The sequence below is a fragment of the Salvelinus namaycush genome, chromosome 41 (genome assembly GCF_016432855.1).
Source record: "Salvelinus namaycush isolate Seneca chromosome 41, SaNama_1.0, whole genome shotgun sequence".
Taxonomy (NCBI): domain Eukaryota; kingdom Metazoa; phylum Chordata; class Actinopteri; order Salmoniformes; family Salmonidae; genus Salvelinus; species Salvelinus namaycush.
The window spans coordinates 7,481,583-7,497,084 of record NC_052347.1 but is presented as its reverse complement, the minus strand read 5'-3'; the positions used below and the strand labels follow the sequence as shown (position 1 = coordinate 7,497,084).

General features: G+C 43.8%; 1 protein-coding gene across 1 annotated transcript in view; it reads left to right on the top strand.

Annotated features, from left to right (window-relative positions):
* LOC120033908 (protein tweety homolog 3-like) overlaps nucleotides 1-15,502 on the top strand; it is a 64,103-nt gene that overhangs the window by 23,938 nt on the left and 24,663 nt on the right. Inside the window, exons 3-7 of the mRNA XM_038980297.1 lie at nucleotides 6,396-6,507; nucleotides 6,752-6,972; nucleotides 8,058-8,153; nucleotides 12,170-12,242; nucleotides 12,821-12,896. Coding sequence (XP_038836225.1) covers nucleotides 6,396-6,507; nucleotides 6,752-6,972; nucleotides 8,058-8,153; nucleotides 12,170-12,242; nucleotides 12,821-12,896 — 578 coding nt within the window. The remainder of the gene's footprint in view (nucleotides 1-6,395; nucleotides 6,508-6,751; nucleotides 6,973-8,057; nucleotides 8,154-12,169; nucleotides 12,243-12,820; nucleotides 12,897-15,502) is intronic.

Sequence of the window (15,502 nt, the reverse complement as noted above, 5' to 3'; positions counted from 1 at the left end):
GCGTGAGAGATTAGTACTCTGCCAATGACTGTACCTGTTATAGCAGCACGTGTCCCGCGTTGGACTGTATCCGTAATCGGTAGATGGTTCTGATGCAAAGGTTGTCGTGTGCATGGCGGAGCGGTGCCTAAGAAAGTGTTCAATCAAATAGTTTGATGCCACCACCACCCCTTTAAATGAAAAGCTAACAACGGGTCGGGACATAACTCTCAAGGTGGGTATATGTTATAAGCTTAGACCCAGAGTTCCAGTACTTGTAGACAAGGAAAGGGAGCGCAGTCTCTAACACACTGACCCCTGCTACAGCAGCAAGCAGAGTTTTACAGAAGTTTCACAAAAAAACACATGTATTTCGACTATCCGGATATCCGATTTAAAAAATATATGTATTATGTTATTCGAGTAGTGAAAATATTTCAGATGCCCATCCCTAGTCTGTATGCATGGAAGCATTTTTGGAGGGGGAGAATACAAATCCAGTCTGCCATTAATGATAGGAACAGTAACCAAAGTAGTGGGTGGTTTTGTAACAGAGACCTGCTGTGGAGCCAAAGTGAATCTTAACTGGAATGCACTTTGTGTTGTGTGCTTAATAATCTGCCAATAAAGATTTGGGAGGATGAGGAAACAGCTCCTTCAGATGTAATTTAGAAAACATGAGCTTTGTGTTGTGGGTTCAGCCCCCAGGCCACCCAAACAAGTAAACAGTTTAGTCTGTTTCCTCTATTTGTTTAGTACTTCTCAGATCATGGCATCATTGTCTACACAGAGGCCCAGCCAGGAGTCTCAAGGCGCTGAAATGGAAGTCGTTCTGCTCATCTAGGGACGGACAGACGGACACACAGACAGCAAACTGTAGACAGTCACTGTCTGTAGCTCGTACATATATGATCAAGGCGGAAATAGGAAAGCAGCCACAAACGCAGAGTAAAATAGCCTCATGGCAAGTGACGAAGGAAGGAAGGAAGGAAGGAAGGAAGGAAGGAAGGAAGGAAGGAAGGAAGGAAGGAAGGAAGGAAGGAAGGACATTAAAAAGGGCCGATATCTTCTTCTCATGATCTTAGTCAGTGTTTTCCTGTTCGCCTGTTGACCACATGGAAAAAGAGGCCTTGGCTCTTCATGGATCCACCCAAATAAATGCAATAAGTCAGTTTTCTGTATTGTGTTCAAGGACACCTTTTAAGAATCCAACCATCTGCTTTGTGCCATTTATGTTCAGCATTGTGGAGGTGTGAAAACACAGCCTTAAAAAATAATCCACTACAAATCTACCTGGAAACAAAGCCTATTCTCTCATGTATAGATGAGAGGCCATCATTGTAAGTAAGAATTTGTTCTTAACTGACTTGCCTAGTTAAATAAAGGTTAAATAAATAAATATATATATAATAATACTATGTAAGTAATCCTCTGGGGTTTGACTGTTAGGCCAGATACTTGTATATGCATGCAGTCTCAGAGGGGTCATGAGAAAGGGAAGAACAACATAAGAGCAGAGCAAAGAACTCCCACAGAAAACTGAAAAATGTCTTACAAATGGAGGACGCCCAAGAGAGAGACCCACAAAAGCTTCCATATCCCCAATAAAGAGTTAATTTATTTGGGAGAGCTTGTGAAATCCAAGCATGAGCTTCTTTGCTGACTCAATTGTGGAATCTTCCTGTTTTTGTCACATCCATTTTAACACTGGGCTGAATCCTGTTTTCACGCCCCCTGAGTTGGATCAGTTCAGAGCCATGTTGTTGGATTCAGCTGAAATCACTGCAGAGCGGCTCACAAAAGCATGGAGACCTGATGAGCATGTGGGCTGCATGACAATTACTCTCTCCCTGTGTCTTCGTCGTCTGTGTCTTCGTCGTCTGTGTCGTCTCTCGTGTGTGTGTGTGTGTGTGTGTGTGTGTGTGTGTGTGTGTGTGTGTGTGTGTGTGTGTGTGTGTGTGTGTGTGTGTGTGTGTGTGTGTGGTGAGAGCGCGGGCAAAGTGGGATTAGAGCAGTGAGTAAAAATGCCGCATGCGGTATGTCAATTCAGTTTAATGCCACGTGAATGACAGGCAGTGTAAGTTTATGGTCCAACTGTCATGAAACTTGAGAGAATCTTGATGCATTTTTTTTATATATTTTTATATACTGAAGTCTTGCACAAAGCTCATGATTTGAGGGAGTCCTCACAGTCACATGCCCATCCTCTGTCACTCTGTTACGTTTTGGCTGCGTAACTTGAGGTTGTCGAGATCAAAGGAGTTGTTGCTGCTTGCCTAATTAAAGATGATGGGAATCCCAGGCAAGAGCCTAGGAAGCAGAACTGCCTTTCGATGACAGGGAGATGGAACTCAGATATGTCATTTCTGGCGTTGTCTTTTTAAACACCTAAACAGAAAGCACTTAAACAGTCATGTTGTCTGTCTGCTTTGGCAGTCCTGAATCACTGCTAGCAACAACAACGCTCTGTACGTTTCTGTGAAACGGCACGGGGGTGTAATATGCACGACACAAACCGGTTGTGTCTAGAAAACATTACAAACTCAAACTATCAGGGCGGTCGAAGAGAACACTGAACCAACAAACTAGTGGGGTTGCTGTGTATTTAATCCCTGGCTGTGTTTCCTGTTCGACGTTTCCACCACAGTTTACCAGTCCCCAGAGGGAGATGTGCTTTGTTTGCCCTGATCACAAACCCATAGCTCCAGCTCACCTTTCCATCCTTCAGAGTATGAGAGGAAGAGATTGCCCTAGCTAGCAGCAGTTCAGGAAATGGCCAATCCCATCCACCTATTGGATGCAGGGTGAAGAGGAGTGGACTGGCTCCCATTTTAACAGGAGGTGTTTCCCTTGTCAACATGCCATTTGATTTAATCCCCTCTGACGTCAGATGCTCTTGTGTGTGGGGAGAGGGACTGGGGATGTTATGTCACGGGCATGAAGAGTTAAGCCTATACAGACCTGCTTTTAAAAATGGAAAGATCTGAGCTTCAAATTCACTGCTTGGTTTTTATGGGGGGGGGGGACATTTGATATTATGTATCTTACTGGTAGGGTGGTCCGTTGAAGTCTGTTTTTTTCACACGATGTCTAGACAGCGTAGGAGGGCTAGATCAGCTTAGTCTTCACAATATACACTGATTATACAAAACATTAAGAACACCTGCACTTTCCATGACTTAGACTATACAGGTGAAAGCTATGATCCCTTATTGATGTCACTTGTTAAATCTGCTTCAGTCAGTGTAGACGAAGGGGAGAAGACCAGTTAAAGAAGGATTTTTAAGCCTTGAGACATTTGAGACGTGGATTGTGTATGTCTGCCATTGAAGGTGAATGATTTAAGTGCCTTTGAAGGGGGCATGGTAGTAGGTTCCAGGCGCATCTGTTTGTGTAAAGAACTGCAACACTGTTGGGTGTTTCACGCTCAACAGTTTCCCGTGTGTATCACGAATGGTCCTCCGCCCAAAGGACATCCAGCCAACTTGACACAACTGTGGGAAGCATTGGAATCAACATGGGCCAGCATCCCTGTGGAACGCTTTCGACACTTTGTCTATAGATTGTATGCAGGGGGTGATTGAATGTCTTTCTCCAGGTTTGTTCTGAAGTAGTTTACCTTCTCTTATGTCTATAATGATTGTCTCTACCTCAGGGACGGGAGAAAGAAGCAATTGTCGTATTGTACAGCTTTAACTTTTCTCAAAAGGGGTTGCCATGGCAATTTCATAAGTCATTGATGGTGTGTCAATGTGATATCACTGTTGCTGTGGCTGAATCGTAGAATTCAGTTCGACTCTGTTTAGAGATATTTTCCTCATCTCTCCTTGAAGATTCTCTACTTCAACTGAGACATTATGTTGAGTATGGCAATTTCATAAGTCATTAATGGTGCGTCAATGTGATATCGCTGTGGCTGAATCGTAGAATTCAGTTCGACTCTTGTGTTTAGAGATATTCTCCTCATCTGTCCTTGAAGATGCTCTACTTCAACTGAGACATTATGTTGAGTAAGCCTAGTGTCTGTTGATGTAGCCTAGTTATTGCTGCAGCCTTAAATGCATGACACTCAAACTTCTCTTTTGAAATGTTTGAGGCTTTGGTTACTGCAATGGCCTGGTCTTGGCTCCATTGGTGCTGAACAAGCTAGATGTTTATCAATGCCAGAGGAACCCTTTGTTTGGCCTTACCCCAGACCCACACCCTATACAGATCATCCTGGCAGATTTACTGCCTTGCAGGAATGATGGGAACTCTGCTACGACTGCAGAAAACCATGTATAGCCTTAGGAAGATTACATCTGTCTGAGAACATCAACTGAACCTACCTGCTTTAAACATACTGTTTATAATGGCAGTGAAGCTTTGAAATCCTGCAATACAATGTTAAAAGCCAGTCTGTTTGATACACTGCCCTCAGACCTTCCATCTTGCTTGTACAGTCCCTCCAACTGCCTTATAATGATGTCATCATGATATCGGCCTATTTGCTTTAGTTTATAGCACTGAAGGACTCTCTGTATGGAGCCTGTCCTCCATCTGATGTCACGTGTGTGAACTGTAGATGGACTGTCCTTCAACAAGCTGCTGTACACATGGAATGCTCCTCCAGTTTGCATGTGTTCAGCTGAGAGTGGCCATATGGTCAATAGGCTATTGTTTGGGCTGGCTGTCTGGCTCGGCTGTCTCTCAGTCAGCGGGGAGGCAGTGATTGTGACGCCTATTGAACTGCTCACAATGGGAGGGAATTGGAGAATATTGGTTATTATTTTAATTATGTTAATATTGTACATCTCCAAAGTAAGCTTTGGCAATATGTACGTTTTTATGTCATGCCGATAAAGCGAATTGAATTGAGAGAGAGAGAGAGAGAGAGAGAGAGAGAGAGAGAGAGAGAGAGAGAGAGAGAGAGAGAGAGAGAGAGAGAGAGAGAGAGAGAGAGAGAGAGAGAGAAGAGAGAGAGAGAGAGAGAGAGAGAGAGAGAGAGAGAGAGAGAGAGAGAGAGAGAGAGAGAGAGAGAGAGAGAGAGAGAGAGAGAGAGAGAGAGAGAGAGAGAGAGAGAGAGAGAGAGAGAGAGAGAGAGAGAGAGAGAGAGAGAGAGAGAGAGAGAGAGAGAGAGAGAGAGAGAATGAGAGGTGTGGAGAGAGAATGAGAGGTGTGGAGAGAGAGAGAGAGAATGAGAGGTGTGGAGAGAGAGAGAGAGAATGAGAGGTGTGGAGAGAGAGGTGGAGAGAGAGAGAGGTGTGGAGAGAGGTGTGGAGAGAGAGAGAGAGAATGAGAGGTGTGGAGAGAGAGAGAGAGAATGAGAGGTGTGGAGAGAGAGAGAGAGAATGAGAGGTGTGGAGAGAGAGAGAGAGAATGAGAGGTGTGGAGAGAGAGAGAGAGAATGAGAGGTGTGGAGAGAGAGAGAGAGAATGAGAGGTGTGGAGAGAGAGAGAGAGAATGAGAGGTGTGGAGAGAGAATGAGAGGTGTGGAGAGAGAGCGAGAGACCCCTGGTGGTGAGGTATTTGTTTCCCAAAGGGGAAAGAGGTTAAAAGTAGTGACAACTCCTCCTTAGACAAGGCTGATATCATTCTCGTTGTTGATTCAATTGATTACCCCCCACATGTATTGAGCAACAGTCCCACTCTCACCAGGTCTTCAGTTCCTACTGAGTTTCCTGGGTTTCACTGTTGAGCAAAATTCAATCGCGTTCTAATCTAAAGGACAACACAGACTTCTAAAGGCCTACTGGTAGTAGTTTTTAATAGGTAGCTAATATTCGGAATGTTTATGTAAGTAATTAGATGGTACTTGTATCAGAAATTCAGCGTTGCGTATTGCCACCTCTAATGCATTTGATTTCACTTGTTTATAGGTTAGCTCATTGGTTCCCATGCCTGTCTAGACCAGTGGTTCGCAACCTTTTTTTGGCTACTGTACCACCATCTGAACTTTGCTCTGCCCAGAGTACCCCTGAAGTGCCCCCTCATGTGCATTTTACCAGTAGACCCATGGTCTCACGAGTCTTCTCAAGTACCCCCTGTGGATAGGCCAAGTACCCCCAGGGCTCCTGGTACTCCTGGTTGGGAACCACTGGTCTAGTGCTAGCTGGCAGGCAGTAGGTCTTTGATTGCCAGGACGGCTCCCCCTATAATCTCCGGCCTCCATGAATGGGCAAGGGTTGATGTCCTGTGTCAGTGCAGCCTTTGTCAGCTCTATGGTGGGGCTCTGGGCATTGCTGACCCATTCCTCTTGGTTGCTATGGACTCTGTATAGAGAGGCTTTCTGCTGGAGCTCAATGCTGCCTGTTCAGTGGTATCTATCCCTGGCAGGGTTCACATGCCGACCCCTTTCGTCTGTCTGTCTGCCGTGCTATGCCGACCCCTCTTCCTCCTCCTAACCGCTTCCTCTCCTCCCCTTTGTCTCCCTTCAGCGCCGGCATTGCTGTTGGTTTCTATGGGAATGGCGAGACCTGTGACGGAGTGAACAGGCTGACGTACTCCCTGCGCCACGCCAACCGCACGGTGGCAGGAGTGCAGAAACTGGTAATACTCAGAACTCTCATTGAAACAATGACACCGCAGCAAAATCTCTACTGTCACAGCCATAACATGGGCTGGGCCCACCATTCACAGTCATCATACTGTTGATCACTATAAGGAGCAATGATTCCCCTGCTAACCCCAAATAGATACGATATAATATAATTAACACTATTGATTTTGTCTATCCCCATAAGGAGTAGGTTGTTAGTGACCTTGGGTGTCCCTCTCTGTGCCTACTACCTAGGTATCAGACAGCACGGGCTCCCTGAAGCAGACGGCGGATGGCAGTCTGGGGCAGCTGGAGGGCCAGTACGCCAAGCACACAGACTATCTGTCTATCATCCAGAAGCTGCAGGGCCAGCTGGACGAGCTGGTGAGGCAGATGGTGGCAATCCCCTTCTGGGGCAACAGAGACATCTCCCTGGAGGAGCTGGCCGTCAACATCGAGCTCTACGACTGGTACAGGTGAGAGATGGGCAGACTTGGGAGACTCAATACATGACATCTCAGGACATACAATTTCTATTGTTCACCAAAACCATTACCAGAACTGAGGCCTGTTTGTTTTAGTACATCGTTTGGCTATTGTAGGTGAATAGTTGGAGTTTGTTTTCTTGTCATGTTGTACGATACATTGCTTGTATTTCAAGTTGGGGATTAGGGAGTTTTTATTATTAGCTACTTTTGCTGCTGCCTCATTTACATACAGGAGCTCACAGCAACGTGGGTTTAATGGAGTGTGAACAGAGCTACACAGCTTCCACTCTGAGAGGAATCCTGCACTAGAGGATTAGCAGTTTACGCGAACATTACGTCATCCCTCGTAGATTTATGTTTATGCTGGTGTCGTGCTGCATAATTCTACTGCTAGGCCTTTTAGAGAGAGAATCATATCAGTTGGTACTCAGAAAAGGCTAATATGAACCAGATCAGACCTCTGATTTTTCTGGGAAAACCCTTCAAATGAACCATGTAGTGGGAGGAGACACTGGATGAAACCCGAAACACACAACACAGTCCTCCCTCCTGAAACTCGTGTTAACAACCCTGCAGTGTAAGATGAGTTTATATATCCTCAGCACATTTCACAGTTGGATAGTTCATCTCTCTCCTGGCGAGACCGTCCAGCCAGCCAGCCAGTGATGTTCAGTTGGATCTGTATGAATGTGAAAGTAGTTAACGGCGACGGCTGCAGTCAACGGTGGAAACGCCTTTTACAGTTAAATCAGTCTGATTCAGCAGCCGACCCTCCCTGCTACTTCCTCTCGACATCTCAAACACTTCCTCCCTCAGCATCTCGCAGGGGAAGTGGTCTTCAAATCACATCTTTTTGTTTTATGTATGTTTGAAGCAATCCCCGTGTTTGTACCCTTTTGATTTCTTTAGCAGTACCGATGTGATTTGTACAGTGGTCATAGATAACTTCTTCTTTCTGTGCTGTGTTTGTCAGCAGGTGTTTGGGTTTCTTCAGTCAGTCAGTCTATAGTTCTGTTGTGTTTGTGGTTGGGTGTTGGTTTTGTGACTGTTGTTATTGTTGTGTTCCACCTCAGGTGGCTGGGCTACTTAGGACTGCTGCTTTTCAACATCCTCATCTGCCTGCTGGTGCTGTTTGGCCTCATTCGCAACTCCAAGGGAACACTTATTGGGTGAGTCCTACCATGTGAGGGTGTGAACCAAAAAGAACTGTGGGGAGGGGGACCATATTCTGCTAGGCCATATATTTATAGCAATTGTCATGCTATTCAATTATTTAAATAAAATGAAAGCCTCCCAACGTGTCAGAAGTTTTATCTCGTGTATCACTTTGTACGCCTGTTGCAAATGACTTTTGACTACGCTGAACAACCTTGTCATTGCGATTATGTGAGACGAATTCACGCTTCATAAAGTTTCAGCCGGTCACAGTCCATTTGGCACGGGCATTAAAACTAATCTCTCAGAAAATTCCTCTGTCTCAACTCTTGACAACTCTGCAGGAAAGTATGTTAGATCCTTTTTAAAAGGCATCAAGGACACAGGCTCAGCACTGCCTGTCCTCCTCTTCAGTCTCTCCCCTTCTATTTCATTTAATGATCTGTGTCTGTGGATACAGCGGGGTCAGTTTGGGTGGCTCATTGTCATGTGAGTCAGTTCCAGAGCATTGGGCTTTATGGTTCCCCCAGGTCCTCCTCTCCTATCCCTCCTATGTCCTTTCATCTCACGCATCCTCAGTGAATCAGACCCAGGTCATCCTCAAGCCCTGCCCAGAGACCAATGAAGGGGTACTTCCTCTAACATAATTAACCCTAACTCTCCTTGTGAGATGAGGGAAACATTATCCCAAGTCCCTGTGGGTGTTTAGGGTTGAAATCAAGGTTTCCTTTTTCATAGCTCAACATTAAACCCTCCAGCAATTAATTTACATCAGTCATAATGTGTAATAGCCATCGTTTGGTGTTAAGGCTAAGCAACTCCCAGTCCCAGGCAATGTTCCCTCAATTTTTTTGCGGCATTGAGAACATTTTTGTCTCCTTGGAGCGAACTTGAATGTTATGAAAATTCTGTGCAACTTCCAGTGCCTTTTTACTGTGTGAACTGAGGCTGTACCCAGTTTTTTGATTAGTTTTAACAGTGGCCAAGTGGGCTACTGTGGCTATTTGATCATAATGTTGGCCTACCAGAGTGGCCTACCATAAAAAACTATGGAGAAAATGTAATCATAACATTTTAGCATGGAATAACTATAGAAATAACTGTTCTATGATACAGGCCTACATTCCATGAGACTTTTGAAAACATGCAGGGCTTGACATTAACCTGTTTTAGCTACTTGCAAAAGGCTACTTTACAAAATAAAATGCATTATCATTCCCATAACATTATTATTATTTCAGAGGATCAGACAAAAATGTATGCTACCCTCTGCATATTGCCTACTCTTAAAATACAATATTGCCACTTGAAGCCATAAAAAAATATCTTTACCTGACTCACTTTTCAAAGAGTGCTAGAAATGTACACATTTTGTGAAGGCTGGGAATTGCCAAGGACCTCACAATACAATGTTTTCGTGGTTAGGTGCCAATATGATATGTATTGCGATTCTCACGATTCTATATGTATTAGTGATTCGATACTGTCATTTTATTGCGTTCTGAACATATTGCTCACGAGGGAGAGCCATGAGAAAATGAGTTTTGAACAGTCATGGAAATGAAAGTGCATAAAACAAATGGGCTTTATAAAGAAGATGGAGAACAAGCTATGAAGGACAAATAGTGGAGTTTCGGTGCAGGTACAGCCAAATAGCGCAAAAATAATAATTGCGACATTGTCCAAACGATATCCGGATATGTAACTGTATCGATTAAAAAAATATTAAAAATAATTCATCAATAGTTTTGTGCTCTTGTAGGAAACAATCACTCCTCCATTGCTTACCAAAAATGTGCTACAGTATAATTTGGCTAATAACTCACTAACTATCGAAGAATAGGCCTATGAACAAATGTGCTAGAGCTATCCCTGACTAAAAAACTAAAAAAACTTTGTCGCCTGAGAGTCGTCTGTTCTTTCGACCAATCTATTGTTCAGAATTTTTAAACGTGTATTTTTCATATATAGACACATCCTATGTGTGTTGATCAAATCAACGATATGCACTGAGCTTGTCTGATGCTTTAAGCACACTGTTTGATTTAAATAATTAAGACACACAAATGACTAGATGGAGTCCGACCGCAATTGATTTGATTGTGCCAGACCGGGCTCAGACTTGCTGCACTTGTGTTTATAAAAAAATAAAAATGGCAGCAAATGACTGTGTGACTAGCACCCATTGTCTCTCTTCTCCCTGCTGCAGCGACCACCACATAACATCAACAGAGTTTATCGATCTGTCCATGTTGTTGAAGATGCAACATAATTACAACCATTTCTGACTGAAAAGTTCTGTTACCTAAATCCCTCATTTGTTTAGGAAAAACATTCCCTATTCCCTTGACCCTTGCTCTTAACGTGACACATGTATGCATCGCATGCACGTGACCGATAGGGCCTGACCTATAGCATATCATAATTACATCAATCAATTAGTTATAACAAACTCTGAACACCGTAACACGTGACAGCAAAAGGGATGCAGAGGACGTGACAAATAAACTGGAAACGGGAATGTTTACTGGTTGCTCAGGAGGTAAAGGGGAAGTCAGATGCGTGGAATACATTTGACTAGTTGTGGAAAATACTAGAGATCAAGAAAAAAAAGGTAAGGAGCAAGCACTGAGTGCTTTAATTTTTTAGCTAAAATGCTTGATTGCATTTCAAATTATTAATGACTCGTATGCTGTGCGATGACATGAACAGCTGAATGATTGATTGATACAGTACTGTAGCCTATTTAACTATTGAAATATAGTCCTAAGTAAGTTACGGTATTAAGACTAAACAGGCCTACAGCTCGATGGTGGATATACAAGGCTGCTATACTAAGCCTACTAATGATAATGACATTACTTATTGTTATTATAATGATGATCATAATAGTAATAATAACAAGGAGATCAAGAAAAAGGAGGGTTGTTATTATTATGGTTTATAAATATAATTTTTCGGACAATTTGGAACCGTGCAAACACTAAATAAATGATAAATAATACCAGAGAGGCTGTTCTAATGAAGAAAATGTGTAACGACTTTATTACAGCATAGCAAAGATTAAAAACAGCCGTATCTGTGAAATTGTTTATCCGGCTTTTTGTGGTTGCGTGAGGCATGGTGCTCACGGAATCAGTAGGCTATTAAGCAAACACTCAAACAGGCAACAGATGCAGGATCTGTCTTATTTCTGTAGATGATTTATAAAGCCAATCCCATTTTGATTATAGACCTAATTAAGTTTCTTCCTCACTTTTCTTAGACAATTAAGGCAAGAGCTTTTTTCTCGTCTCCAAACTGATGCTGCCTCCCACATATGCTGGCTAACTTTGCTATTATGCACATAGCAACATGGTTTAGGAAAGGCACCAATTCAACAGCGCACTGATATTTCAGAACCACGGACAGCGACCACTATCCAACGCGGGAAAGCGCACTTTTTATAAAGTAATATTATTTTTATTAGTGTTGCACCATTGTTCTTAGGTAATATAACCATATACAATTTCAGTAGCGCGTCTTAGTGATGGACTGTGCCATCCCCACGGCTTCCACAATGGATTAGTCCACTCAGACAGGTGCCAATCAGACAGATGTCTTGTAGACAATGATGATAAATAAAAACGAAAGAAATCTCGGTCAACCAAAAAATCTACTAAATGGGGTCAGCCCTAAAATGTGCACGCGGGTGGGTACATGCGGTTCTTCACTTTGATCTCAAAACAAGTGCATCAACTCGCGGTCGCTCGTGCCTGTCAATGCAATGGAATCCTCCTCCGATGCGCTCTGCCTATAACAAAATATCACTTTTTTCCCTGGTATGTTGCATTGAAAGGGACAAATATTATGTTGATTCGATCACAATACCCACAGTAGAGGGAAACGTTGCAAGTGTAAACTAACGGGGTGAATCTGTAGTAAAGTTGAGTGAAGTTCAATCTCGTGCGTCTCTGTACGGGCTGATATTTTTTCTGGGCGGCAGTCCTGTTCTAACCTCTGTCCTCGCTCTCTCTCTCTCCTTCCCCAGAGTGTGTCTTCTGGGCATCCTGGCTCTGGTTATCAGCTGGGCCTCCCTGGGTCTGGAGTTGGCTGTGTCTGCTGTGAGTGTCTCCATGGGAACATGGCTCTATATCTCTATGTTGAGGCTTGGAACCCAGAGCTCAGCCCCACAGTAGTGTGGGAGTTAGAACCTGTACAACCTTTTACCTGAGTCACTGCAGTGGGCCAGCTGACACTGAACAAAATAGAATGTTTGGCATGAGGTACTATAATCAGTATGATTCATGAAGTTAGGTTTGTTAACACTTGCGAGGCAGACTAGCTACTACAATTTATAGCTGGTACAGTGTGCCGTTGGTTGTGCCTTTATCAAATGTGTAGGACCCAGTGGGATCTGTCTTTATGCAAATCCCCCTCCCACACCATTTCAAATTGATAATTCCCTCCCCTGCATATGAATCAGAGATGACACCCCCCTGCCTCGTCTTCCTTCCGGGACACGATGGTGCATGTGATCTTTATTATCTCCTGATGGAATCCTCTAGTGAGACTGATTATCCTACAGACTATGCATTCTCATTATTCTAACTACTGTGTTGTTGGGAAATGTCCTGTTGTGCTTTCTGACTGTTTGGTTTTTCCCCACCGTGTGAATGTGTTTTTACTCCCCTCTCTGCAGACCTCCAGTGACTTCTGCGTTGCTCCTGACATGTTCGTCGCCCAAATGACCGAACAGTATGGAGTGCTCAATAAAGGTGAAGATTCATTAAGAGAATCGCCCGTGTCTTAGATTTGTCACGTTTATTGTGAGATCAATCATGAAGTGAAATACAGACACTGCTCTCTGTGAGATTCACGTCTTACTCTACTTTTTAAGTTGTTTGTGCAAGAATGCTGAGAGGCAAGTTTTTGTTAAATTTCACAGTCACAAGCGTTCATATCCTGTTTTGTTTTGGAGGAGAACCGTCTGCTGACTATGAATTGCGTTCTCTCTTCAACTTGACAGAACACTACAGCAGTTGTAGAAAATAGAAAATCGTTGTAGGGGGAAATGCATAACACCAATGACAAGCCTGGCTCTAACACCGTCTGTGATAAAATATAAGTGTTTCTTTTGTCGTGGGGTACTCTCATCTGGATGTTTTTGATAGCTCTGACAAATGATTGGATTCATTCCCTTCAGTAGCATACACACTGGGATATGATGCGGAAATAATGACAGAGCAACGACACAAATGCCAAAAGCGCTTTAATATGTGCCAGACAAGCCCAATCACTGTGATGCTCAATCAATCCCCCATCCCACCCTGGGGAGAGAGATAAAACTTTCTTTTCTCTGGCCAGCGGTGAAATGTATTGCTTTCAGATTTATGGACCTGGGCTGGGGTGCATGAGCTACCTCCTCAAACCTGTAATAGGACTCAATAAATTACCCCCAGAGCATCTGTGGCCGGGCAGACAAGCCAGGGGTGACGGGCTGCGCTGCATTTTAAGTGTCTAATACGGCCCGTGGCGTAATTGGCCAATCTGGTCCCATGATGAGGGGAGAGAGAGATTGAGCCAGGGGTGTGTGAAGTAGTCTGTGTGTGAATGACATAAGACCAGTGGAGGAGGGGGATGAGGAGAGACATGTTATGGTGAGGGAGGAAGGCCGGCAGGCAGTGTGTGTGTGTGTGTGTGTGTGTTTCTACTGCAGTCGACGGTATCTGTGGAAAAGTACTGCGTAATTTAACACAGTCATCAGTAGGGCTGGGAATTGCCAGGGACGATATAATCACGATACTTAGGTGCCTTGCGATTCTCACAAAGGAGCCATGAGAAAACAAGTTTTGATCAGTCATGGAAATAAAAGTGCTGAAAACAAATTGGCTCCATATTTCATATAAGAAGCTATGAAGTAAAAATACTGTAGTTTTGGTGCAGGTACAGCCAACTAGCGCAAAAATAATATTACGATATTGTCAAAACGATACATGGTCAAAAATACCCCGATATGTAACTGTATCGATTATCAATGTTTTTCCCCTAACACTATTGCCCAGTTAGTGTCATCCTCTTTCTAAATCACCACTCCATTGTCAAGTCATTGCTGGAGAAAATAGAGCTCTCTACCCTGTCATTGTGAAGCCCTCTCTGTCTACTCTCAGTAGGAATACTAGAGGGAGCTCCAGTTAGGAAAGCCACCATTAACTATAGATCCTGGCTAGTTGAACTGTTGTTAAGACCTATGTGCGTCATCTCAGATCTCTGTTCAGTACAGTAGCTTCACCCACTGCCTTGGGGCTGGACTCGGGCATTCAGGGGTGTTACTGTGTTCTGTTTTCCCTGCGTGTTAACATGCCTGTGTGTTTATAAGCAGAAATGATTAGAATGTACGGTGGTTTAGACTCAGAAGGGAGCTGAACAAGACTTGATTTTAAATTGGTACGCTGTTGGTGATATGACTCTGAGAGAGTCTCTCTCTTCAACATGGTGTCCAGTGCATGTTTGTGACCCCTAAGAATGACCTTGCCTTCCTCCCCTAAGGTTGTTGTTCTCAATTCGCAAACGGCAGCCTTTGAAAAGGTCCCCCTTTTCGTTACCTTTTATTCCGTTCTGTCCTTATTTCATACCTGTCACTCGACATCAGGAGAAGAGAGTGGCCGTCCTGGACAAGCCGTTGGTTTTATTACTGCACGCGATTTCCTGTTTTATTTTGCCCTGGTAAATGAACCCTACAGGGCAGGTTATAGTTCACTCTGCAACAGCTCTGGTTCCATTCTTCATCTTATCTGTTGTTCCTCGCTGGCTGTAATATGTCGATCTTTACTGCCCTGTCCTAGCCCCAACAGAAAGGCTGTTCTATTCTCCCGCTCTCTGCTTAACGTTTCGGCCGTTGTTTCTCTTTTACATCACTCTGCCGTTATGGTAGTAAAATCCTGAACCCAATTATTGCAGCTCCCACAAAGATAAGTTATGAGTCTGTCATCTCTGACTGGCTGCTTTAAACACTATTACAAGCCGTAAATGAGAGGTCTTCTATTCAGCCTGTTGTATATGGCCATCCAAGGATATCATTGAATGAGCAGTTCATTTCCCTTGTCAGTGCCATAATTACACTGTTTATGAGACTCACAGGGAGGGAGCTCAGTTTAGAGGAGCTACGGCAGACGTGAACTGGCCCATCCATAACCAGAGCAGACTTGCTCTTCTCTCTACCACGCTGTGTGTGTGTGTGTGTGTGTGTGTGTGTGTGTGTGTGTGTGTGTGTGTGTGTGTGTGTGTGTGTGTGTGTGTGTGTGTGTGTGTGTGTGTGTGTGTGTGTGTTAGATATCCGGAACCCACCTGACTGTGTGGGAATCCACCTGACTGTGTGGGAATC